This window comes from Muscardinus avellanarius, assembly GCF_963383645.1.
Source record: "Muscardinus avellanarius genome assembly, chromosome: 8".
In the NCBI taxonomy this organism is placed as follows: domain Eukaryota; kingdom Metazoa; phylum Chordata; class Mammalia; order Rodentia; family Gliridae; genus Muscardinus; species Muscardinus avellanarius.
Window position 1 is genome coordinate 102,629,057 of NC_137794.1, and position 25,957 is coordinate 102,655,013.

Sequence of the window (25,957 nt, forward strand, 5' to 3'; positions counted from 1 at the left end):
AGCTCAGCCAAGCAGGGTGGGGCGCACCTGTAATCCCAGTATTTGGGAAGCTAAGATAGGAGAATTGCAGGTTCAAGACGACCTTGGGAATTCAGCAAGACTCAGCAGCCTAGTGAGACCCTGCTTCAAAATGAAAAATAAAAAGGGCTGGGGGTATAGCTGAGAGCTAGCATGCCCCTAGGTTCAATCCCCAGTAAAATACATTCACACACACACACACCATTACCACAGGGCTCGGGATGAGGAAATGCTAAACTGGGCCAGAGCAAACAGCACCAACCTTAAAAGCACCAGGTAGAATTTTGAAAGATGAGGAGGAGGACTTAGGAGCAGAAACATTTTCATTTTGTTTCTGCTGTCTGACTAGCTACAAAGCAGAGCAGAAGGGGAGGGAGGGTATAAAGCATATCCTGTTGCTAGACTTCACCGGTAAATAACTATCTTTTTGTTATGCTTCTTCATTATCATGCTAAACAGATTAGAACATTCTAAATGTCACTTCTGAGGCAGAATAAGATGGAGGGGCCATTAGCTAAATTTTTTCAGGGAATGTTACAGAAATACAAAGGTGCTAAATTTGCCTTCTGTCCCAGTAATCTCTGTAGAACTTTCTCTGGCACCCTTGTGTAGCAAGACCAGGGCTTCTCAAACTATCTCTGGTGAGGAAGGAAGGGAGGGAGGGAGAATTTCTTCCAACCTGTCATACTCTGATATAAAATACGTAAAGCAAATGTATTATGAGGAAAATTACACAGAAAAGAATAACACATACCAAATGCAAGCCCAGACTTATTACTGTGTTCAATAGATACATGGTTGTCCTCTTAAGCTATTGCCAGAGTTCCCCCAGGCTCACTTCGAATTTCCATCCTTCCTGCAGATCAGAAACCATTCTCAAACTGGTTCCGGCCCACTTAGCACACCTGGAACAGCTGTACGTTAGAGTCTACTTGCATATTTCCAATAGCAGACAGAATAAAGAACAAAAAATTCATAAGAGGAAAATGCCCACCTATAAATCCTAGAATGGTAGAGATCTTAAGGACATAAACTAGTTAGAAAATAGAGGAAATTTAAAATTGTAAAGTGGAAAATTGTTCAAATGGTCAAAAGTCCTTTTATGGTGTGGCTCCCTCTCCTCCTTCCTCCCCAGAGTGGTCCCCTTTGAGAATAATGGTTTCCAGGGCAACAGTTTTAAATTGATCCTTCACTGTTACCAGCAGGGCAGTCATAGGTGCCGACATCGGGCCAATAAAAGTAATAAGCAGCCTGACAGGCCCTGGCGAGTTTCACGGGTCCCTTTGCGCCATCATTTTGGGCACAGAAGGAGCTGTCATTATCACCGAGCCTCCAGCCTCTCATTTTGGCTTCAGATGATCACAGCTGCTGATGTAGTTCATGGCCGCCGCAGGCTTGAGTGACTGGTTCAGGGCAAAAGTATCATATTTAAAAGACTTAATTATGATCAGAGGGAATAAGTTGTGGCCATAAAACTTTGATCTGTTGTCTAGAGTGACCTACCAAAATTTGGACTCCTAATGATCTATCTTCTTAACAATTTCAGAAAACAAGCCACTTCTAAAATCCAGTGTCTCTACCATGGCCTCTGAGGGTTTGGGAACTCTTTCGATTGGAGAGGTGCCATCATTTATTGGAAAGGGGCCATGGCTTTTTGTTGTTTTTTTGTTTTTGTTTTTTGTCTCTAACCCCACATGAAACTCTTCGATCCCCTTAACCCAATCTTTCTCTCACATGAAGAGCTGAGGCCCAGTTTCCGCAATCTTTGCACTTGAAGCAATAAAAAGGATCGCTCTTTAAGGCCCCCGTGCAGAACCTGTGCAGCTGGCCGGGTAAATTAGGCCTGTGAGCATCATCTCAGCCCCACGTTCATCCTGCTGTGCCCACATGGGTGGCACCCATCCTTAATTTTGCATATGGTCTGTCCTTTTAAAATGTCCAGCAAAGGTTTAAGCTACACTCAAATGTAAGCGTTCAATGCAAGTTGACTGTCAGCCTATCCTTTGATACCACGTGGGATCTCACAGAAATATTGATGAGCCCGTTTCCTGTGACCCAGCAGTCCAGGTTTCACCTGTGGTTTGAGATGTGCTGTAAGTTCAGGTCTAGCCTTCCTCGGGGAGCCCCCTCTCCTCTGCGGGCACGTGAGCTCCTGATGGTTGTGCCATTCTGACAGAAAGAAGGGAGCTGGCTCTGGACACCACTGAGCTTGCGATGGGCAGGCGAGAGTGGGCCTCGCTGGCATCCGCGGTCTCGGTGTCTCCCCACAGCCCTGCTTCCTGCACGGGCTGCAGATCCCATGTTAGGCTTGGTAGGGAGCCCAGGCTGCATTGTTGAGCCCCAGGCAGGGGATTGTATTTATTTTTTATTTTAGGTTATTTCAGCTGTTTTCACTCTTTACTCTACTGTGTTCTTGCCTCCTCCAGAGCTCTTTGTTAAGTGTTGCAGGGGAGAAGGGAGCGCTCAGCTATGAACTCTGGAGCACACAAGGGGCGGAAAGCAGTGTTTCCCTTTCTCAGCGATTCAAATAGCTTCTCAGCCACATCGCTTTAACCCGCAGTGGGTCTGCATGGGAGCGGCCTATGTGAAAACATAAAGTCATTATGGGGTTTTCTCATGGCTCGTGAGCATAGCCTATCACATAGCATGCTTGGGTTATGTGTTTATTACTTTTAAAACTTTGTTATTAAATTGGTATTTGTGGAGAAGACTTGGTTCCATATTTTAACAACTGATATCTTTATGACTTGAAGGTCATGTTTGGTGCTGGGTGTGGCGGCATGTGCCTGTCATCCCAGTACTCAGAAGGCTGAGAAAGGAGGATCGCAGGTTTGAGACCAACCTCAGCAACTGAGTGAGGCTCTTTTTTCAAAATAAAAGACAATAAAATAGAGTTGAGCTTATAGTTCAGAGGTAGAACGCCCCTGGGTATAATCTCCACTACCATCAAAAAGAAGAAAGATCATGTTTAAGAGAACTCTGTCACATTTCAGAATTTTTATTTCTGGTTCCCACTATATAAATCTTGGGGTCTCTTTTTAACATATAAGCCAGTCAGAGAAACAAGAGATAAGCTGGGCGTGGTGGCGCACGCTTGTCATCCCATCATTCGGGAGGCTGAGACAGGAGGATCGCAGTTTGCAGACGGCCTCAGCTACTTAGTGAGGCCCTCTGCAACTCAGTGAGACCCTGTTTAAAATAAAGAATAAGCAGTAGGGCTGGGGGTGTAGCTCGGAGGTAGAATGCTCCTGGGCTCCATCCCCAGTGCCACAAAAAAGAAAGGAAGGAAGAAGGAAGGAAGGAAGGAAGGAAGGAAGGAAGGAAGGAAGGAAGGATGATGTGCCAAAACGGTTTTTGAAAACAGTTATCAACACTCTAGAGGGGAGCTCTAATATACTGTGGAGGTGGATTCATTAATATTCACCACACTCTTTCTCCTTACTAAAAACCCTACATTCTATAAATAGGTAAGTATAATCATTATGAGATAGCAGCTCTGTATTCTCATGGTAAAGATAATGAGGACATTTAGTATCATAATTATGTGAAGCAGATATGAAGGACTCATCTTGCATAATTAAGACAACTTGGAAAAGGCCAGGGGTGTTTAAGGCGTCCTTCTCGTTGATTTCACAGGACTACCTCGACTGCATCCGAGACCAAACAAAACTTTCCCTGGGGACTGAAGACAGAGCCGCCCTTTTTGGAAACATACAAGATATCTACCACTTCAATAGGTAAGTCCATACTCAAAAGATTGTTCCTACCTAGCACCATTATGAATTTCTCTCCAATTTCTACTGCCTGAGGAAACTTGTCCTATAAAGCCCTGGTTCCGCTCTATACATTTTTATGGGCTGGCTTGCCACGAAGTTTTCTAGGCGGGCGCATCCTCTCTTCCTACACAAGTCTCACTTTTACTCAGTGTTCTCTCCTCCATCCTCCTGGCTCAGAGAAGAGACCTGTTTTCCCCAGTGGGTCTTTGAAATCTTTCTTCCGCAACAGGACACGAACAGAACATCCATAAATACGTGCTTGCTTGGTCTCCGGCGCCCACGCTAATTATGCTGAATTATCTATCAGTTTTTTTCTGCCTGAGGAGTAGGCTGGACACAATAAACATACAGTAATCCCCTTAGGTTATAACATATAATAATTCCATTTAATTAATTAACTAATCATTCCAAATACTTTAACGTAAAAAGACAGTAATGCCTACTAGGTACTTCATACTAGGTAGCAGGCACTACACTAGAAAATCACACAATAAACAGGATGAGGGACCAAAGGGGAGGGAAGCAAGTCCATATATTATTAGAATACGCTGTGAAAGCTCGGGGAAGACAAGTGACCGGCAGGCTACGGGCACAGGTGTGGATTTGTACTCTAGCTAAGCCATGTATATGTTTTTGAATGAATCTTTTTTGTCGTCGTTGTTGTTTTCTAAGAACTGGGGATTGAACCCAGGGACTTTCTAGCTCTGAACTACACCCTGAGGCCTTTTTAAAACTTTAATTTTGAAACAGTCTTGTTAAATTGCTAAGGCTAGCCTTGAACCTGCAATGCTCCTCTCCCAGCCTCCCAAGTACTGGGGTTACAGGCATGTGCCACGACACCCAACTGGGTGAATCTTTAAAGCCAATGAAATAACTAACCCCTTCAATTTAGGTCTTTGGTTATATCTTACTTTGTTGCCAGACATGGTGGTGCACACCTGTAATCTCAGTAGTTGGAAGAGACAGGATGATCACAGGTTATAGGCCAGCCTCAGCAATCCCCTGATTGCTGATGACAATATTTTTTCATATATTAATTGGTCATTTGTATTTCTTTTTTTGAGAACTGTATTTTTTGAGAACTGTCGGTTGCCCATTTTTATTGGGTTATTTGATTTTTTAGTATTGAGTTTATCTACCATTAAGATGTATGACTACAATGCACCAATAAAAAATTTAAAAAAGAGTTAGTATTGAGTTTATTAGTTCTTTTGATATTCTAGATATTCTCTCTCAGAAGAGTAACTGGCAAAGATTTTTTCCATTTTGTAGCTCTCTCTTCAGATTCTTTGCCGCACAAAAGCTTTCAAATTTGATAGCATTCCACTTATTGATTCCCAGTTTTATTTTCTCAATTTGAGGGTCTTATTGAGGAAATGTTTACTAGTGCCTAATGTTGGCCCTATGTTTTATTCCAGTAATTGCAAAGTCTCTACTAATTTCTAGCTCTTTGCTCCATCTTGAGTTGACTCTAGCAGGGTGAGAGACTGGGGTGTAATTTCATTCCTCTACATGTGGCTATCCAGTATTCCCAGAGCCACTAGCTGAAAAGGCCGTCTTTTCTCCAGCATATATTCTTGACTTCTTTGTCAAAAATCAGCTGACTATAAATGTGAAAACTTGTGAAAGAGAGAAAAGGAGAGGAGGAGGAAGAAGGAAAGAGGAGGAAGAGGAGGAGGAAGAAGAGGAGGAGGAGGAAGAGGAGGAGGAGGAAGAGGAGGAGGAAAAGGAGGAGGAAAGAGAAAGAATATGATGGCTTGATCCCACCTTCAGAAATTTCAACTCCTTGGTCTGGGGTGGGCTAGAGCATCAGAATTTTTCAAAAGATCCTTGGGTATTTGTGATGTGTGTCATGATGGAGAAACACTGTCTAGATAAAAATAAGCACAGTAATGAGAAGATAGAAGCTGGGCGTGGTGGCGTACCCCTGTAATCCCAGTACTTGGGAAGCTGAGACAAGATCCAAAATTCAAGGACGGCCTCAGGAATGTAGGAAGGTCCTCAACAACCCAACACGACCCTGTTTCAAAAACAAAACCAAAAAGGACTAGGAGTGTATTTCAGAAGTCAAATGTCAAATACCCCTGGGTTTAATCCCTAGTACCATAAAAATATAAATAAGAGAAAGGGCACAAAAATTATTTCAAGAATATAGAACCTATATGTTCATTAGTAATGTGTTTGTGTTAACTCAGGCCCCTATTTAGCAGTTTCTAGTGATAAAATCCCATGAACCCTGTTCAGATTTTCCACCCAGAGCCCACTACTGATGCTCTAACATGGAAAGACATGAGGGCGACAGAGTGGAAGGCCCTGGTCTGGGTCTCCTGTGGCTGGGCTGCAAGTTGATGGTAACAGATTGCTATAGAGTGAGAGCATCCTTCAGGCCAGTGGCCAGAGAGCCTTCCCTGCATCAGCACCTCCTGGGTATCATCTGGGGCTGGCCAAGCCCAAGCCCTAGGAATTCAGTTACGCATGCTCCTGCCCGAGTGGAGCCCTGCCTTAGTCTTGGTTCCTGAAGTTACAACTGGCTTCAGGAGGGTTTTTTTTTTTTTTCTCCCTGTAATTTAAATGTTCATGTCCCTCCTAATTCAAAGAAAGATAGAAATGGGTTGGCAAGAAAGTACTTGGCGGTGCGGCCCAGCCTGCAGAAGTTGGATAACTGAGAGCATCTTTACATTTCTGGATTGATTCTCTCTTCCAATTTATTTGATGTTCATTGGTCCTGAAAGCCAAACCTGTCTAAAATGAGCCTGAATCAGAGGACATGAGTTACCCTGATGCTGATATATACTCGAGGCACTGATGGAGTGACGGTTACACACGATCGGGTTCATGCCTGGCCCCGTGTGAATCACACCTGTATACTCTCGGCACACACATTATCGCGTTCAATTCTTTCAACCGCTCTGTGATGCAGATAGGATGGAATAGTATACATAAATTTGTAGATAAGCATCAGCTTCATAGGCCAAAAAGTCCTTGATTCAAGGGCACAGAGCTAGAAATCCAGTCCGGTCCATTTTGAATGCCTATCGAGTCTCTAGCACCTTTCACTGATTTCAAAAATATCTTGTTGAACTTTAATGGTTGAATTGTCTATACTGTTTTCAGCCCATGTGTTTCTATTTCCTTTCTCCTAAACCTAGGACCCAAATTTAGAGCTCAGATGTCTTTGTTGTTATTCTGTTTGGTGAAGGAAGCGTATTGATGTACCTTTTATGTCGATGTCGCTTATGAATCTTTTATTATATACCTTACATCAGTTGATTTCAAAGATAGAACTATTTGGTAAATTGATGTTAGGGCTTGAAATAAATTTCAAGGTTTCTATTATAAGCTCCGGTCCAGGTTTTTCATTATTGTGGCCAACTAGGGAAGACTTAAATCTCCAGAATTTAAGAGGGCAAAAGAAATAGTTTTAAAGCCGGGCCCAGTGGTGCACACCTATAATCCCAGGACTTGGGAGGCTGAAACAGGAAGATAGCAGGTTCAAGGCCAGCCTCAGCAACTTACTGAGATCCTTAGTAACTTAGTATGCCTTGTTTCAAAAAAAAAAAGAGCTTAGGGTGTAGCTCAAAGAGAGAACGCTCCTAGGTATAATCCCAAGGAAAGAAGGAAGGGAATGGACTAGTAAAAGAAAGGAAGAGAAGGAGGAAGGGAAAAGAAGGAAGGAAGGAGTTTTGCAGAGACCCAAAAACTTCAGCTGAGTAGCTTTCTTCTTTTAGGATACACAGGTTGAGCATCTGTCACCTGAAAATCTAAGTGGGTTTTCTTATTAAAAACATTTTGAGCACTGACATGATACCACAGCTGGAAAACTCCACATCTGACCTCACGTTAATGTTACAATAAAAACACAGGCACTAATCTAAAAATATTGTGTAGAATGCCTTCGCGTTATATGTATAAGGTATAGACAAATAAATATTGTGTTTTGAATTTGGTCTAATTCCCACAGTATCTCATTATGAATGTGCAAATATTACAAAGTAAAGTTTTAAAACCCCCGAAATTCAAAATACTCTTTTCCAAGCATATAGGATAGGGGGGTACCAGCCTGTATTTACAAAACAGAAAAGCACGCAGTAATTATGATGAACACCCATGAACCATTCCAATTCTACCAAAGCCTTTTTTGTGTCATATTTGCCTTAGAAGTGTTCTGAGGTACAAGGACATCACAAATTCGATAGAAGCTACTTCTATCCCTTCCGCGGTCGCAGGATCTCTGTGGAGAACACCATACCAATGAACTGGCGAGTTGGTTCTCCAGCACCGAGATAGAAAGAAGAGGGGAGAGCTAGAATCTACAGATGACACGTTTCTGTGGTAAACAATCCCATCACAGCAGGTTGCAGTACACTAGCCCAGGGTCACTGCAGAGGAGGTTAGGAAGAGGTGCGCAGAAGTGACTCGGGCGAGCCAGTCTAATCCAGCTCAGCGCGCGGCTGTCTGGTAGATGCTCTCCAGGTCTAGATGTTCATTTCCAAGCATCCTTTTTTGCTTGGTTTGCCATTGCTACATATTATTTATTTAAAATATGTGACATGTATATTTCAGACGTGGCATAAATGATGCCAAATGCTTACAGACAGTTTTTCACTCAACATTGCTTTTGAGATGTATGGCTACAGTCCATTTAAGCGCCGTGTAATACACCATGGCGGGGATCTGTCGCTTTGCATTTTGCCAGTTGCATTAAACATGAGTATCTTTTCTCATCAGCTACTTTTTTGTGTGTGGTACTGGAGATTGAACCCAGGGGCAGTCTACCTCTAAGCTACACCTCCAGCCCCATTTTTTATCCTTTATTTTTAAACAGGGTCTTACTAGCTGGGCGTGGTGGCGCACGCTTGTAATCCCCATGCTTGGGAGGCAGAGACAGGAGGATCACACTGGTTCAAAGCCAGCCGAAGAGACCCTGTTTCCAAATAAAACTATAAAAATGGGTCTGGGACTGTAGCCTGGAGGTAGAAGGGTTTCCAGGAACCCGTACCACCAAAATAAATAAATAAATAAATAAATAAATAAATAATAAACAGGGTCTTACTAAGTTGCAGAGGGCCTCAGCCTCTCAAGTACTGGGATTACAAGCATGTGCTACAGCTACTTAGATTTCTTGTGTAATGTGTTTCTGGCTCCTACTCATTGCCTGTTTCCTGTTGGGATGTAGGATCTTTCTTATCCTTATCTATAGGAGTTCGTGTGTGTGTGTGTGTGTGTGTGTGTTACCGGGGATGGAACCCAGGGTCATTTCACCTCCAAGCTATACCCCCAGCCCTAGTTTTTTTTTTTTTAATTTTTATTCTTTATTTTGAAACACCTCTCACTGAGTTGCAGAGGCCCTCGCTAAGTAGCTGAGGCTGTCCACGATCCTCAATCCTCCCGTCTCAGCCTCCCAAAGGCTGGGATGACAAGCGTGCACCACCACGCCCTGCTCCTGATATCATTTTGACTAGAATATTTTTTGTCCTTTTAACTAGCTATTATTATCATCTAGGAGGCATGCTGTTGGTTTTTATAGGTAGATGCTATACTGAACTGACTTTCTGAACTTTCCTATTAGTCCCAGTAGTGGTCTGTAGATTTTCTTAGACATGCACACAGTGAGGTCGGGAAATGAGAAGAATCCTTTGTTGGCTTTTCCAGTTCTTCTCCTGTTTGTCTTTTTCTTGTCTTATTGCTTTGTGTGAGTCTTCTTGAATAACGTTGTTCAGAAGTTGGTATCCTTTTCTTTTTGACATTTGCAGAAATGTTTTACCAGTAAGTATAATGTCTGCTATGGGATTTAGATAGACACTTGTCCTATTAGGACTTCACCACTATACCGCTAATAAAATTAACACGTGATTTTACTCCATCTATTCATAATGTGAATTATATCGCCATTCAGATTTGAGCCACACATAGTGTTACATGAGTAAATCCCACCTGGTCATGATGTTTCATTTATTTATGAGCCGATGAGTTTGATTTGTTTGTATCTTTTAAAAGAATTTGTCGTGCACATTCACAAATAACACTACTATATAACTTTTCTTTCTTTGTTCAGTGTTGACATATGACAAGGTTAAAATCGTTATTTCATAAAATCTTCTATCCTGAAACATTTTGGAATATGATTGAGGTTTTGCTTTTGTTTTCTTTTTGTTGGCCAAATGCCTCTTTCTCATAATCTCTATGCTAACCTAGAAATTTAAATGTCTGGTTTGGAGTCTGGAACAAGTCTCCAGATGGTCAGGAAACTGGGCTAGTCAAAAGGAACCACTTTCCCCTATTTGAACCAGCCCACTGAAAAATCCCCAAGCTTTTTTTGACTGCCAACCGAAGAAGAAATAACCAACTTTTTTTTCTTACAGCATCCCTCTTTTGAAATAGAGAAAAGTTATCTAAACTGTAACTTGAATCTTTAAAAGCAATGGGTGAGGCAATAAAGACGATTCCTTCAAATTGAACTCTTATGTTTAAATTGTTTCTTAGCAGATTAAATGCATCCAAGCTCACTCCCTTCCTCAAAAGAGCAGGGTAAAAATTTCCCATTTCCTTCCGCTCTTTATCTTTTTCCAGTAGATCCGTGTTGCATCACTGCCCATGGTGCGAGGCCTAGCGGTACAGAGACAAGGAAAGACAACATTGTATAAATCAGCATCTGACTGAGGGATGAACAGAATCCTTTGGGAACGCTGGGGAACGTCCAATTAATTTTGTCTGAAGAGGCCAGTAAAACCATTGTAGCGGGAGTTATATACATCTTAAGATAAAAGAAAATTCTTAGGGCCATGTCCTCCACTCCTGTCAGTGTAATTTAGGAAGAGAATTATGGGCTACCTATAACAACAACGTAAAGGGAGGTGGGACTGTTTTCTTTTTTTAGTGTATTTTCATTCTACCAAAATGTCTCTAGCTTTTACATAATGGTAAAAATATTTTCACTCATAGGCTCTTTTTTGGCTGGAGTTTTCAGGCTCCAGCTAATGTTTCAGTCAACCTCATGGAACATTTTCCATCCCCTCTCTGTGGGTCTCTGCTCATGTTACAAGGACCTGGTTAGGGGTGGGAACAGGAAGTACTATCAGAGTCCGTGCACAGTGGAAGGGGAAGGCCCATTGCTACGCTCCTTTAGTGTAAAGCAGTAAGGCTCGCGCCTTCAGTGGATAAGAGCCCTGAGCCAGCTCCTGCCTTCAAGTTCACTTCTGCCTTCGGAGGACGTTTCACACATAACACGTCCTACACAGGAGAACAGTCTCCTCGGCTTGCCCACCGAGCAATGGGCCCCAGCTTAAGGAAGGAATCTGTCATTTGCTTTTTCATGGTCCTACTCAAAATAATAAAAATGTAATTATTCATGGGAAAATGTTTAGAATAAATACCAAATCCTGAAGGCAAGGTGACCTAATTTTAGCTCTGAATACAAACTTCATCTGTGAGTCACCCCTTCCTCTTACCACGCACGTCCAGCGGTCCATTAGTTACACTAATGCAGTGAGAAATCTATAGCCTCCACCACAAAGGCTGTAATTTGAGTCAGACAGTCCTATTTCTGGTCTTGGTGGAAGATCTTCAATAAATGAGGCCTGGCTGTGCTCCTGTGGCTCTGCACCTATTCCTATTTCTATTCTATTTTATTTTAGTACTAGAAACCAGAGACATTTTACCATCAGCCCTATTTTATTTTTTTATTTTGGAACAGTCTCACTAAGTTGCTGAGGCTGGCCTTAGACCTGCGACCCTCTTGTCTCAGCCTCCCAAGAACTGGGATTGTAGTTGTGTAACACTACTCCCAGCATTATTGTTTTTTTCCCTTCGGTACTGGGGAAGGAACCCGGGGGCATTCTACTGCCAAGCTACACCCCCAGCCCTATTTTTTCTTTCTTATTTTGAAACAGGGTCTCACTGAGTTGCAAAGGGCCTCACTAACTAGCTGAGGGTGTCCTCAAACTGCGATCTTCCTGTCTCAGCCTCCCCAATGCTGGGATTTCAAGCGTGCAGCACCACGCTCGGCTAGGTATTTCTTATAGTTAGGCATGCTTCTGTTTCCACACGCTCAATTGCTCACCAAAACCCAGCTCCTTTGTCTTAGATTTGCAACCTCGGTGCACCTAGAGCCTGGGTGGCCCAGACACTGCCTCCACCCAGAGTGCACTCCGGAGGAGAGAGTAATGTTTGGGGGGAGCGCGCTGAGCGTGGTGTTTAGAACACAGGAAGTTAGAGATCCGCCATGGAGCATTTCTCTTGAGCTCTGAGGAGATGACACGAAACCTCTCTCCAGGCTACCACTGGCCAGCAGGGACCCACTGGCCCCCGTGTCCCTGTGGCTGGTCCCTCCCCTGCCTTTCTTCCTGTCCCCTGCTGAGGCCATGCTTATATTAGTTTAGATTAGATTCCAACGGCCTTTGATTTAATCACACCATCTTTCTCTAAACATTATATAATGACATACATATCACAACTCTATTCTCCAAGCTAAAGATAGTCCTACAAAGCAGATATCTTTTATAAGAACACTGAGAAGAGTGTTTGAAAGTGGGACTGTCCTGAAAAGTCCTTTCAAAGTGAAAACTAGGCAGCGAATTTCAAAGTCACAGTGCTGGTCGGTCATCGGCTGGTGTGGCGTCAGGTCCCAGCAAACCTGCTGGGTTTCAAAGGACTACCAAAGAAGAATGGCCACCCTTATCCAAAAGCCCATCAAAACGCTCCTCCATGTCCAATGTGAGGCTGGAACTTTTTTCTGTAGAGTTGATACCAAATAACAGATTGCAGCTGATTGCAGGAAAAGACAGGAGAAGTCAATAAAAGGGGTGGAAAATACACCCCCCAAAAAGACAATAAATAAGAAGATGGAAATTAAAAGAAGAAAAAGGAGGAGGAGGAGAAAAATTAGAGGATCAGTAACAAGACCTTCAACAATGTAGGCAAGGAAAAATCTAAGTAATTTATTTTTATTATTATTATTTTTTTTTATTCGTTATTTTGAAACCTGGTCTCACTGTGTTGCGGAGGGCCTCACTAAGTAGCTGAGGCTGTCCACGAACCGCGATCCTCAGGTCTCAGCCTCCCAAATGCTGGGATTACAAGAGTGCGCCACCACGCCCGGCAACATCTAAGTAATTTAGGAACAGAAGTTCTTAAGCTTTTTGGTCCCAGGGTTTCTTAAAAATGCTTAAAAAGGGTTAAAGATCAACAAAGCTCTGTTGTTTGTGTTTTAGTATGTTTCATTGACCCTGTTAAAAACTAAAACTGAGAAATTGTTAAAATATCAATTTATGTAGTAATAACAGTAATAAATAAACCCATATCTTTTTCAAAGGAAACAATTTTACCACTTTTTCCACTCTAGTTATGTTTGTTTTGGAATTGTTTTACATTTTTATGGAACTCTTTTCTTTGACTTAGTAGGAAAGGGCAGACTTCTCAGATCTGGGCCTGCTGTCCATTTGTCTATGCAGAAAGCCATGTGGCCCCTGAAGAAGGGCTGCTATCTTCTACCTCATGATAGTGTGGAAGGAAAAATCCAGTAGCATCTCAGGATGTGTGTGTGTGTGTGTGTGTGTGTGTGTGTGTGTGTGTGTGTTTTACTGGGGATCGAACACAGGAGTAGTCTACTTCCAAGTTATATTCCCGGCCCTTTTTATTTTCAAAATATGGTCTCACTAAGTTACAGAGGCTGGCCTCAAACCCGTGATCCTTCTGTCTCAGCCTCCTAAGTGCTGAGATTACAGGCTTGTGCCATCATGCCCAGCAACTCAGTCTTTTTATAAAATAGTATTCTGTGGACCTTCCAAAGGAGGGGTCACTTAGAGATCAAGATCAGCTCCCAGATTTTTAAATGGGCCCAGTGCATGAACTCTCAAGCCGACCATCATAAAGCTTCAGAATTACCTTAGTAAAGACAAAATTCTAAGAAGCTTCCAGAATTAAAACAAGAACAGATCATGTGGATTATCAGAACGGTGCTGGACTCTCAACAGCAGCATTAGGATTTACAGGACCACACGGCTCCCTAGTGCTCAGAGAAAATGCTCCCAACAGGGATTCTCTATCCACTGACTTTATTTGCCAGGGTGAAGGAGAATATTTTGAAACTGGAAGAGTCTTGGGAAACTTACCTCCTAGTACCCTGACTCAGAAAACTACTTGATATTGAAGTTTTCCTATAGGAAAGAATACAATGGAAATAGCATCTAAGAAGCAAGGCACCCAGGTAGGGGGCGAGCGCAGGCCATCCTGGGGGGGCGTGGAGGGAGGGCCCCCAGCAGCCCTGCAGGACAGAGCAGGACATTGACTCCAGGAGCCAGGCCCCAGCAAAGCCCGGCAGCCAGAGGCTATCTGATGCTCTGATGCAGCTGCGTGAGGTTCATACTCTTGGCCCAGAGTTTGAGGATAAATGAGTGGTACAGACCTTGAAAACAAAGCAGAGCGGGGAGGGACAAATATTACAAAGCAGGCACCATTTTGGCTCCAGGGGAAACACAGTTCCAGTTCTACAAGGAGGAAAGGAAATCTTAGTATGCACCACAACTGGACTGGAAATAATAATATTCCCGTGGTCTTAAGGGTGTACATTTGGACATGGAATTTTATTAAATTACAAAATAGAACTGATTAAGAAAATGTCAGGAGTGGAAGTATGAGGAAAACAAGAAGTAGGTAATAGCTAAAACTGAAAAATAATGAGAATTTATTATGAAAATGTTCACAAATGGGACCTGCTGCTCGGAGTTAGCTAATGCCACAAACCTGCTTCTCAGTTGGGGTCGTTGGTAATGAGAAGCACAAAGCAAGAAACCATTTTATCATAATCCTGTAGAACTCTTTAACTTTTATCAAAAACATAATATACAAGCCAGGGGTAGTGGCACACACCTGTAACCTCAACACTTGGGAGACTGTGACAGGAGGATTGCAGGTTCGAGACCAGCCTCCGCAATTTATCAAGACCCTGTTTCAAAATAAAACATAAAATTAGGCTAGAAATGTAGCTTGGAGGTGAGCAACCCTGAGCTTAACCCCAGTACCACAAAAAATATATAATTATAAAAATACTATAGTTGTAATATAATTGTAAGCATATAATTTATCATATAATTGTATAATATATATAGCTGGGCATGGATTCCACATCTGTAATATCAGTACTTGGGAGGCTGAGATAGGAGGATCACAGGTTTGAGAATAGCCTTAGTAGTTTAGTGAAACTCTCAGCAACCTAGTGACCTTGTTTCAAAAAATAAATAAAAAGAACTGAAGGTATAGTTTGAAAGTAGAATGCTCTTTGGTTCAATCCCTAGTACCATGCGCGCGCGCACACACACACACACACACACACACACACACGCACACACACACACACGCATATATACAGATTTATATATAAAATACAATGCCTTAAAATGAACACCTAACATACTAAATGTTCATTAATACAATTTATATGGGGTGTAATTTGGAGATGTGTTGGCATTTATACTGAGAATGGCCTTTAACCCAACAATTCCACCTACAGAATTCTGTGAGAAAATAATTAAATGAATGATGATATAGTCACACAATGAAGTAATATTACTTAGATGAATGGGAGTACGTCTATGAATCCATGTCCACCTACACGAGGAGCGAGGTATCCTCCCCTCGCACATCGTTCTTGCTAGTGTGATTTGTCTCTGAGTCCTGACATCATTGGGAGCTCCAGGAGTCCAGGGACAGCATAGATTCATTTTGCTCACTGTGTGTTCTTTTGTTTCTTTTATTTATTATTATTATTATTATTATTATTATTATTATTATTATTGTGGTACTGGGGTTCCTGGAAGCCCTTCTACCTCCGGGCTACACTCCCAGACCTATTTTATATTTCGAAACAGGGTCTCCTAAGCCAGCGCGCGCGACTGGCTTTGAACCCGTGCGATCCTCCTGTCTCCGCCTCCCAAGCGCGGGGATGACAAGCGTGCGCCACCACGCCCGGCCTGCTCACTGTGTGTTCTTAATGCCTTGTGCTAAGCGGTACGCGGGCAGCGACCTGATGCGTGGATGCGTAGACGATGAACAGATGTGAACGTGCAGCAGGTGACAAACATCCAGAAAGCTCGAAGGCCGGGCAGGGCTTAGCTCGGCTGTGAGAGCTGCTCGTCCAGCTGTTAAAGCTCTGCTCTTCCATGACCCTGGGACCTTTCCTACAACGACAGTGGACACCCTCTTTCCCTACACACACACACACACGCACACGCACGCGCACGCACACACACGCACATGCACACGCATGCGCGCGCACACGCACACACACGCACACGCACACACACGCACACACACACACAGTCCAGTTATATGATTCCTTATAAATGCCATCAGAAATGTTTGACACTTTTAAGTTCTACAAAATGCTCTCAACCAAAAGACTGCAATCTAATATTTCCTGACTTTTTTTTTTAATTAGTGAACTTCTACAGGATTTGGAAAACTGTGAAAATGACCCCGTGGCCATAGCAGAATGCTTCGTGTCCAAGGTAAGCAGGATTTATTTTTCTGGGCCAGCCAAAGTGGAAAGTATGGATTATTGCCATTGCAGAGTTAGAAGGAATGGTTTGTTTCTTATGTGGATGAGTGTTACCACTAATCTCTCTGGGGTTTTTGTTTTTGTTTCTAGTAGCAGAGAAAAAAATAATACTGTTACTGGGAAGAAGAAGATTCTAACTTAGTAATCATCCTAGCACTTGTGTACTAACTGAGTAATCACTCACTATTTCCTAGGAAACACTAGCAGCTTGGGAGAGAAGAGTCCAAGGATAATAATGTTAGAAAAATAAATATATATGACAGATCACTAAACACTTATAAAATTACATTAGAACCTAAATGCTTTATATGTGGTATATGTGGTCCTAGCCTGGTCTCTATAATTATCTTGTGCGTGTATGTGTGTTTATGTGTGTATGGTACTGGGGATGAAACCCAGGGGCCTTCTACCCCCATGCTATGCCTCCAGACCTATTTTATATTTTTTATTTGGAAACAGACTCTCATTAAGTTGCTGAGAGCGTCACTAAGTTCTGAGGCTGGCTTCAACCCTGCGATCCTCCTGTCTCAGACTCCCAGGTACTGGGATTACAAGCATGCGCCACCACGCCCGGCTCTAATTATCTTTTGACGGATAAAAAAGAAGCAGAATTAACTTAGAAATGCACTCTTATTTTCCTGACACTGCACTGATGTTTGGGAAAACACAAAAATAGCTGAAACTTTCAACACTTGCTCGGCAGTGACTCTAGACCCTGAACTTGGAAGGAGTCTTAACCACATTGCTTCCCCAACATGCTACCTGGTATATTTCAAATCCTATCCTGTTTTTAGTTTTTTTTTTTTAAATCAAACCACTTTTGTTCGAGAAACCTCCAGCAGAAACTGTTTTTGAACAAAACTTCATGTGGTTTCAAAGGTTTGAAATAAACAAAGGTTTAAGCGAAGTTCCTGAGCGTGCTCTGGGGCGGCCATGGATTGGCACCTCTTTTAGAGTCCAGAATCCAGAGTGTACTTAGGATGCTGTCCCGGCCTGACCTGGCTGCAAACTTGTTCCACAGGTTTGTGTCTGATGGCTACAGGTCCATTCAGGTGGCTTTGCATCCAAACATAACGCCCTGGGTTTTATTGAAGTGCCTCCAAGGCGGCTGATGGCCTGGCGTATGAACTCTCTTGACTGTGCGTGTCTGCCTGTGTTCACATGCAAAATGTCAGTCTATGCTCAGGCACACCAAGTCGCCTGTGTCGTAACAGATTCTCCTAAAGCATAGGAATTTGGACAGGAGAAAGAAATGGGAAAGGGAGACATGGTAAAATGATAGGCCAAGTATATCAAACAAGAGATGTTAAAATAACCACAGCACAGAAGCTTTCGGAAACGTTTGGCTTTGGCTGGTAACTGTAATCACAAGCTGATTAAAGATGTTCCAGCAGATGCTTAGCTCTGGCTTAATTATTCACATAAAAGATTGTTTATGTGCCTCCTTGCCAAACTCCCAAGTCTTATTTTTCATTGTAATACTGCCAAGTTTAATTAGACGACTGACTTGGGCACTCCGCACTTTCACATAGAAGCGGGAATGGTGAGGGAGCGTGGTTGTGGCGTAACTGGCTTCTCACTCGGCACTCTGAAATCTAGAAGATGTTACTTCTTCTGAAACGCCACCAGCTGCTCGGCTCTGGCAGGAATGGAAAATTGCTTTAATTGAGAGGTTATTAGCGAAGGAGGCAGAGCGGCTGTTGACTCCTGCTTTCATCTCGATCACTGGGGATTGAGCGAGGTTCATCTTTGACCTGGCTTACTTTTGTGTGGCTTAAGGAAATTCTGACGGACACACAGAGGATACAGTTGCTTCTTCCCTCCACTCCCATAGGAAGAATAGCTGGAGGTCTCTGAAGGACAGAAATAAGAGTTTCCAGAGCCGTAGGTGGCCACAAGTGCTCATGGGTGCAAACCAATCCTGCTCCCGTGAGCACTTGTGGCCACCTACGGCTCTGGAAGCACCTGGACAGGCTGCACCTCCACCTTCACAACCATCTCTCATCTTGACTGTCAGTGGAGCTGACCCTGGGCAACCTGCAGGAGGGAGGCAGAGATGCCTTCCTGTGATGCCTCTCTTTTTAAGAGCCTGTGAAAACAACACACACACACACACACACACACACACACACACACACACAGCACATGTATTGGAATTGTTCCCCCCAAATACTGTAATTGGATAGTCATACCATTAGAGTGAATTCAAGAAAATGCTGCCTTCTCTAGATGCTATCTACAGTGTATTAAGCCTTTCTTAGAGTGTCCAAGAAAACTTCCCAGGAAGCTGAGCATGTGCAACAGAGGAAGACTGTTGCAGAAGTCACGTAGAGTTCTCTGCTCTCGTTACCTACTCTGTGGCTGTTCGCCCTGTATGCCCAGTTGGACAGCCCTGACTACCTGATTTGGGACTGTCGTAATTACTTCATTTCTACATCATTTCTACAGTTTGAAAGAATTGAATAACTAGAAGGCTGTATCTATTTGTTTCTGGTTTGTATAATAGATTCCCCTAAATATATCTGAAGAAGGATTTGGTGGCCTATATACTAAGTAATGACCTTTAAGCATGAAAGGACCTACAAGGTATTGATTTTTGTGTAGAACCACTCTTTGGAAAGTTCACGGAGCTTTACAAATCTAAGCTCAAACCTGTATTTGACTCTATATTAAGGATATATAGCTCATTTAAGCCCAAACTCTCTAAGATAGGAATGAAACTATGATGCCCCAAGATGGTATTGTACAGAAGTCTGGAGGCCTTCTGTGGGCTGTGTGCAGACAGGTAAACCCTGGGATGCGGTCGAAACATATTTCTATTGAGGCTGTTATTTTTTTAAACATTTCAAATGACTCTAAAGATCCTAAAATGTGAAGAAAGGCAGGTCTGATGATGTTTAGTGCCAAGTCGACTACGGCAGGAGGCAGGAAATTAAACAGGAAACATGGAGGGTGTGTGAGCAGATCCAGGAAACCACTCCAGGCCAGTGTCCACTTCCTGAAGACCTCGGACAGGCCACCCTGCTTTTCTCAGCCCTAGAGCCAGGGCCACCTCCAGCACCCATAGGTGCCTTTGGGAGCCGCAGGGTGACTTCAGGGCCCGGGTAGAAGCTATAGCTACTCAGGGTCTTGCATCGTCTCATGAGATAGTGTTTGTACTGTGAAACTGTGAGCCCACAGCCCATGGACCCTGTACTTCTTCAGGAGATGCCAGAAATCAAGATATTTATATCTTTCCATGTTTAAAATTTGACCACACGTTTCAATTTTTAAAATTTTTTTTATTGGTGCATTGTAGTCATACATCTACAAGATGGTAGAGGCACACATGCACGCATCGCTCATCTAGCCCTTCCCCAGTTCCGTCCCCATCCCTTCCCCCTTTCTTCTTTCTTATATACTCTGCTCAAAAATCTGGTGCAATGTTTAAAATACCAAAGAGTTCACAGGGAAACAGAAGTTCTCACAACTGGGCAGAAGTAAAAAATGGCAGAGACCCACAGAGAGGAATGTGGCTGTATCTAGCACCAGAATTCACCCTGCGGCCTGCCAGTTGGACTTCCAGAAGCCTGTTCCAAGGGTAAAATGACAAAACTCACTTAGAATGATGTTGCTCTTTGAAGTAATATTTGTTGCTGCAAAAGACTAGAAATAAGCCCATTGTCCCTAAACAAGCGAATTGAATAAACCATAGTATATGTGCAGACGCAGATAAAGAATATCTATGTCCAGCCCTGGAGGAGAGGGGTGACTGACAGCGTGTGGGCGCAGAGATCTGTGCTTCTCACAGTGTGGTCCCTGGACCTGCAGCGTCGGCATCATCAGGAAACTTGTGAGAAATGCAAGTTCTCAGGCCCCGTCTCAGACCTGCTGACTCAGGAGCTGGTGACGGGCCCCAGAGATCTGTGCTTTAGCAAGGCCTCCGGCCGACTCTGATGCCCACCCAGGTTTGAGAATCACTAGTTTAACATGGTTTGCTCATCTAAGAAAGGAAGGATATGTCTGTGTTTTTAAAAGACCATCTTTGAGATTAAATTAGGAGAAAGGAGAAAGCAGACTTAAGTAGAAAATAATAGGGGTTGGGCTGTGCATTGGAGGTGGAGGGGACTTACTGGGGATTGAACCCAGGGATATTCTACCTCTGAGCTACTCTCTGTTTTACAGAGAGAGAGGAGGGAGAGGGAGAGGGAGAGGGAGAGGGAGAGGGAGAGGGAGAGGGAGAGGGAGAATATGAATGTCTGTGTCATGCTGGGGGTTAAACCCAGAGCCATTCTACCTCTGAGTTATACCCCCAGCCCAATTTTATTTCTTATTTGGACACAGGGCCTCACTAAATTGCTGAGGCTGGTCATGAACCCATGACTCTCCTGTACTGGGATTATAGGCATGAACCACAACATCCAACTGAGGTTACACCTCTTTATGTATTTCTTTTTAGAACTGCCTTTTATAAAATGTAAATATTTTGCCAAGCACGGTGACACATGCCTATAATCCCGCTGCCTCTGGAGATGAAGGCAAGAGGATACATTTATTTATTTATTTATTTATTTATTTATTTATTTATTTATTTATTTATTGGTGGTACTGGGGTTCCTGGAAGCCCTTCTACCTCCGGGCTACACTCCCAGACCTATTTTATACTTTTTATTTGGAAACAGGGTCTCCTAAGCCAGCGCGCACGGCTGGCTTCGAACCTGTGCGATCCTCCTGTCTCCGCCTCCCAAGCGCGGGGATGACAGGCGTGCCCACGCCCGGCCTGAGAGGATACAATTCAAAGGCAACTTGTGCGCTTAGCAAGATCTTGTCTCCACGTCAAATTCAAAAGAGCTGGGGATGAAGTTCATTGGTAAAGTGCTCTAGGTTCAATCCCCAATACCAAAGTAAAATAAAATATTTAATTATAAAACAAAGCTAAGGTTTAAAAAAATTGTGTCTAAAAATTGAAAAGAAAATGAAACAAATTGCATATATACTTGATGACATACATTTGAATTACAGTTTGAATATCTCTTATCCAAAATATTTGAGATCAAGTCAGGCATGGTGACACATGCCTGTAACCCTAGGATTTTGGAGGCTGAGACAGGAGGATCACAGGTTTGAGGCCAGCCTCAGAAACTTAGAGAGGCCCCGGGCAACTTAGCAAGGCCCTGTTTCAAAATTAAATTTTGTTTTAAATAGGACTGGAGGTGTAGCCCAGAGGTAGAACACCTCTGGTTTCAATCCCTTGTACTGCTAAAAATGTTTATATTTTATATAGTTTGTGGCACTGAGGATAAATATATATAATTGTGATCAGAAGTATTTCAGAATTCAGATTTTGGGGGACTGGGGGATATTTGCATATACAAATGAACTACCTTGGGGATAGGACTCAAGGAGAAACACAGAATTCATTTATGCTCCTTACACACCTAGCCTGGAGATAATTTTATATAATTTTTTAAGGCACCTGCCTCTTGGCCGCCACCTGTCACATGAGGTCAGGTATAGAATGACCCACTTATGAGATCATGGGGTGCTCAAATTTTTTTCAGATTTTAGAGCTTTTCAGATGTTTAGGTTAAGAATGCTCAACCTGTCTAAGTATTTTTTCCTTTGAAAAACAAACACTATACCTCTTGCTCTGTTCACTGAAAAGCCCCAGTAATAATGATTAACCCAGTAGCCAGAGCATCCTTACCCGCCCGCGGGGGCCTCCATCCACATCCTACCGATGGGTCAGCGGCTCATGAAGAGTGCGTAGGGTGAGACTCACGGAGGGTCTGGACCATCTCATCACGGCAGATAGCACGGAAGATCGGATCATGCACTTCAGAGGCCCGTGCTCCAAAAGAAGGGATAATTTGAGCATTGGTAAAGATGATTAACAGAAAACAGTCAAAATTCACTAACTTTATATTCGTGAAATTACAGTGACATAAAAAAACAAAACGGTCTCTTGCATATTGTCACCTGCTTAAATCCCCTTTCCACACCGCGTAGCCACCAGAGAACCGTGAGCACCTCCGGGGCAGAAACTTTATTTCCATTCTCTTGCGATTTGTTTTCAGATTCACTGGAACACAGCAGGTGCTCAATAAATGTTTATTGGGCTCAAATGAGTTTGAGTGTATGCGGTTCTGGGTACATAATAGGGGGCAGAGATGAGCCACAGCGGCTCCCGAGACAGGCGGGCTCGATGGGAGAAGGAAATATAAAGGTCCAAATGCAATTTCTTTTTTTGTTTTTAAATGAATGCCGACAGTAGCGCTCTTTTGCCTATTAAGGTTTCTTTTGTTTCCTGGCAGAGTGAAGACTTCCACATTTACACCCAGTATTGCACCAACTACCCCAGGTATGGGTCGGCAGGAGTGGGGGCACTTTCCACGACTTTCATAATGTTGTTTTTGTTGTTGTTTTTTGTGTGTGTGCGGTACTGGGGATGGAAGCCAGGGACATTCTATCTCTGAGCTACACCCCAGCCCTGTTTTTTATTCTTTATTTTGAAACAGGGTCTCACTGAGTTGCAAAGGACCTCACTAAGTAGTAGCTGAGGCTGTCCACGAACTGCGATCCTCCGGTCTCAGCCTCCCATACGCTGGGATGACAAGAATGCGCCCCCACGCCCGGCTCTTCATAATGTTTTGAGTCTGTAGATCCAGCCGGGTTGGTCCCCGGGCCTGGTCTGCCTGACCCCGTGCTGAATACTGTGGGAAACTGTAAAGTGTGCAGAGAACAGATTACAGAGTAGTCCTGATACTGACTGATCCCTTTGGGCTTTGGGGAACAGAACCAGGGCAGGTGAGACTGTAAGAGAGACCAGAAGATTACTGGGTGTCTCCAAGGGAGAACTAGGGGAGCCATTGGAATCAAGCTACGCGCCCGTTCTCTTCGCCGTTTTCCGTGCGTGCCGTGTTGAGACTGGGAAATACTGCTAATGAGCTTATGTGAGTCAGCTGGGGAGAAAACAGGTTCTTGCTTTCCTCTGTTCATTTTATGAACAATACACATTTTTATAGAGTTCAGAGAAAGGACAGATCATAAGAAAAGGGGTTCATTGTCTCCCCAAGGCCCTTGGCTCGGTTTTGCTGACACCAGAAGTCAGTGGCAGGAGGGGAGGTTAGGGGGCAGCCTGGATTGACCAGGAAGGGCCCAAGACAAAGGGCCACAGCAGCACGCACTTATTTTTGCTCCAAAAGACAATTATTGGGAATTTATTGACTCCTAATGACTGTAAAATTGAATTTAACATCCATGGCCATACAGGGATACATAGGAGTTAAAGAGACACAGAATACCCATCCCAGAACCTGGCACCCAATAGGTTCTCAACGAGGGCACGATCATCGCCACCCTCCCCCACCCATCCCCATTTTATGAATGAGTGATACCGAGGCTCTGAGAGCAGGAGGGGCTCAGAGCCGATGCGTGACCAGCAAGCATTTGAACAGAGGTTTCTCAGACCTCGGGCTCCTGGCCCTTCCATCCTGGCACAGGTCTGAAGTTTTGTGATCACCCCTGCCCTTTTATTTTGCTTTTCACCCACATTATTAGTGGGTGTCAAGTTAGCTCGGAGACCAGCCAGGAAAAGGAGAAAGCTGGGAAGATTTTATACACCATCCGGCCAGTCTTGTCAAAGATGAACCCCTAAGTAAACACTGGTGGAAGAGAAGCCAGCTACGGCAAGGAAGAAGAAATGGGTTCCCGGGCATCCCTGCTCAGGAAGTAGCCCCAGGAAGCAGGTTTTATGCAGGGAGTGCTGGTGCACATCTATAATCGCAGTACTTGGTAGGCTGAGACAGGAGGATCACAGGTTCGAGGCTAGCCTCAGCAACTTAGCAAGACCCTCAACAATTTGCGAGACCCTATTTCAAAATAAAAACTAAAAAAGATTTCAGGTAGAGCTCAAATATAGTAGGCTCAATCCCTATTACCAAAAATGCATTTTAAGGGTACAAAAAATTATTTTAAAAAATCAGGTTTAGCCGGGCATGGTGGTGCACGCTTGTAATCCCCACGCTTGGGAGGCGGAGACAAGAGGATCGTGCAGGTTTGAAGCCAGCCTCGCTGGCTTAAAAGACCCTGTTTCCAAATTAAAAAATATAAAATAGGTCTGGGAGTGTAGCCTGGAGGTAGAAGGGTTCCATCCCCAGTACCACCAAAAAAAAAAAAAAAAAAAAAAAAAAATCAGGTTTAGCCCAGGCATGATAGCACACACTTGTAATCCTAGCATTTGGGAGGCTGAGACAGGAAGATCGCAGTTCGTGGCTAGCCTCAACTATTTAGTGAGGCCCTTCGCAACTTAGTGAGACCCTGTTTCAAAATAAAGAATGAAAAATAAGGCTGGGGGTATAGCTTGGAGGTAGAATGCCCCTGGGTTCCATCCCCAGTCAGTCAATCAGTCTGTCTGTCTGTCTGTCTGTCTGTCTGTCTGTCTGTCTGTCTCTCTCTCTCTCTCTCTCTCTCTCTCTCACACACACACACACACACACACACACACACACACACACACAAATTAGATTTAGCCGAGCATGGTGGTGGCCCACACCTATCATCCCAATACTTGGAAGGCTGAAACAGGAGGATTGCAGGTTCAAATCCAGCTTCTGCAATTTAGTAAGACCCTGTTCCATATTAAAAAAAAAAAAAAAATATGGCTGGAGCTGGAGCTTGGAGATAGAATGCCCCTAGGTTCAATCACCAGCAACACCACACACACACACACACACACACACACACACACACACACACACACACACACACAAACATATACATATACATATACATATACATATACATATACATATATGTGTGTTTTTTTTTAAAGCAGGTTTTATGAAAAGGCCCATGAAGCCAGAGGCTCAGGTTTACTGATGATAAAATAGCTTCCCACTAGAGGAGGACAGTCTCCAAAATATTTCTCAGGATATTGTGTCCTGATGTATTTGGTTAGTGGCCAACCATGCTTTGCCCATATTTTCCCTTTAAAAAAAATACTACAGCCAGCATGAATATTTGAGCATTGATCACATATCTTTATCTGCAGACACACCCGTCATTGACACAGTCTCACTTGAGCAGTTCTTTCTCCTACGGTATTTGTTTCCACTTTAGTGCTGAAAATATCAGGAAATTGTAGGATGCCCAACGAAATCCCATGGTCCATAAGCCAAAGGTGAGCAGCACCGCACCCTAATCCAGAGGAACCACTCACCCTCCACTTCTCCTCACAACATCTTCCTGAGGGAAGGGAAAATACATCCAAACTCTGAAGAATCAGCAGAGCTCTGCACCCAGTGGTCAGAATCTGAACCAATAAGGAAAATGGAAAGCCGATGTCTGTACATTTCATTATAAACATATTGTTTGAGGAATCGCTTTCTTAATATAAACATCCCAAATTGCAATCAGAAATTTTTTTTGTACTGGGGATTAAATCCAGGGGCATTCTACCTCCAAGTTATACCCCTAGTCCAATTTTATTTCTTATTTTGAAACAGGGTCTCACTAAGTTGCAGAGGTCCTCGCTAAGTTGCCGAGACTGGCTTCAAATCTGCGATCCTCCTGTCTCAGCTTCCCAAGTACTGGGATTACAAGCATATGCTATGATGCCTGGCTTCAAAGA

At 43.4% G+C, this 25,957-nt stretch overlaps 1 protein-coding gene across 3 annotated transcripts in view; it reads left to right on the forward strand.

Annotated features, from left to right (window-relative positions):
* PLEKHG1 (pleckstrin homology and RhoGEF domain containing G1) overlaps positions 1–25,957 on the forward strand; it is a gene marked incomplete at both ends in the record, with an annotated part of 141,576 nt that overhangs the window by 77,717 nt on the left and 37,902 nt on the right. For 2 of the 3 annotated variants that reach the window (XM_080699886.1, XM_080699884.1), the window contains 3 exons: positions 3,655–3,755; positions 16,228–16,297; positions 22,641–22,687. In XM_080699886.1, coding sequence (XP_080556012.1) covers positions 3,655–3,755; positions 16,228–16,297; positions 22,641–22,687 — 218 coding nt within the window. The remainder of the gene's footprint in view (positions 1–3,654; positions 3,756–16,227; positions 16,298–22,640; positions 22,688–25,957) is intronic. The other variant, XM_080699885.1, reaches the window with a different exon arrangement.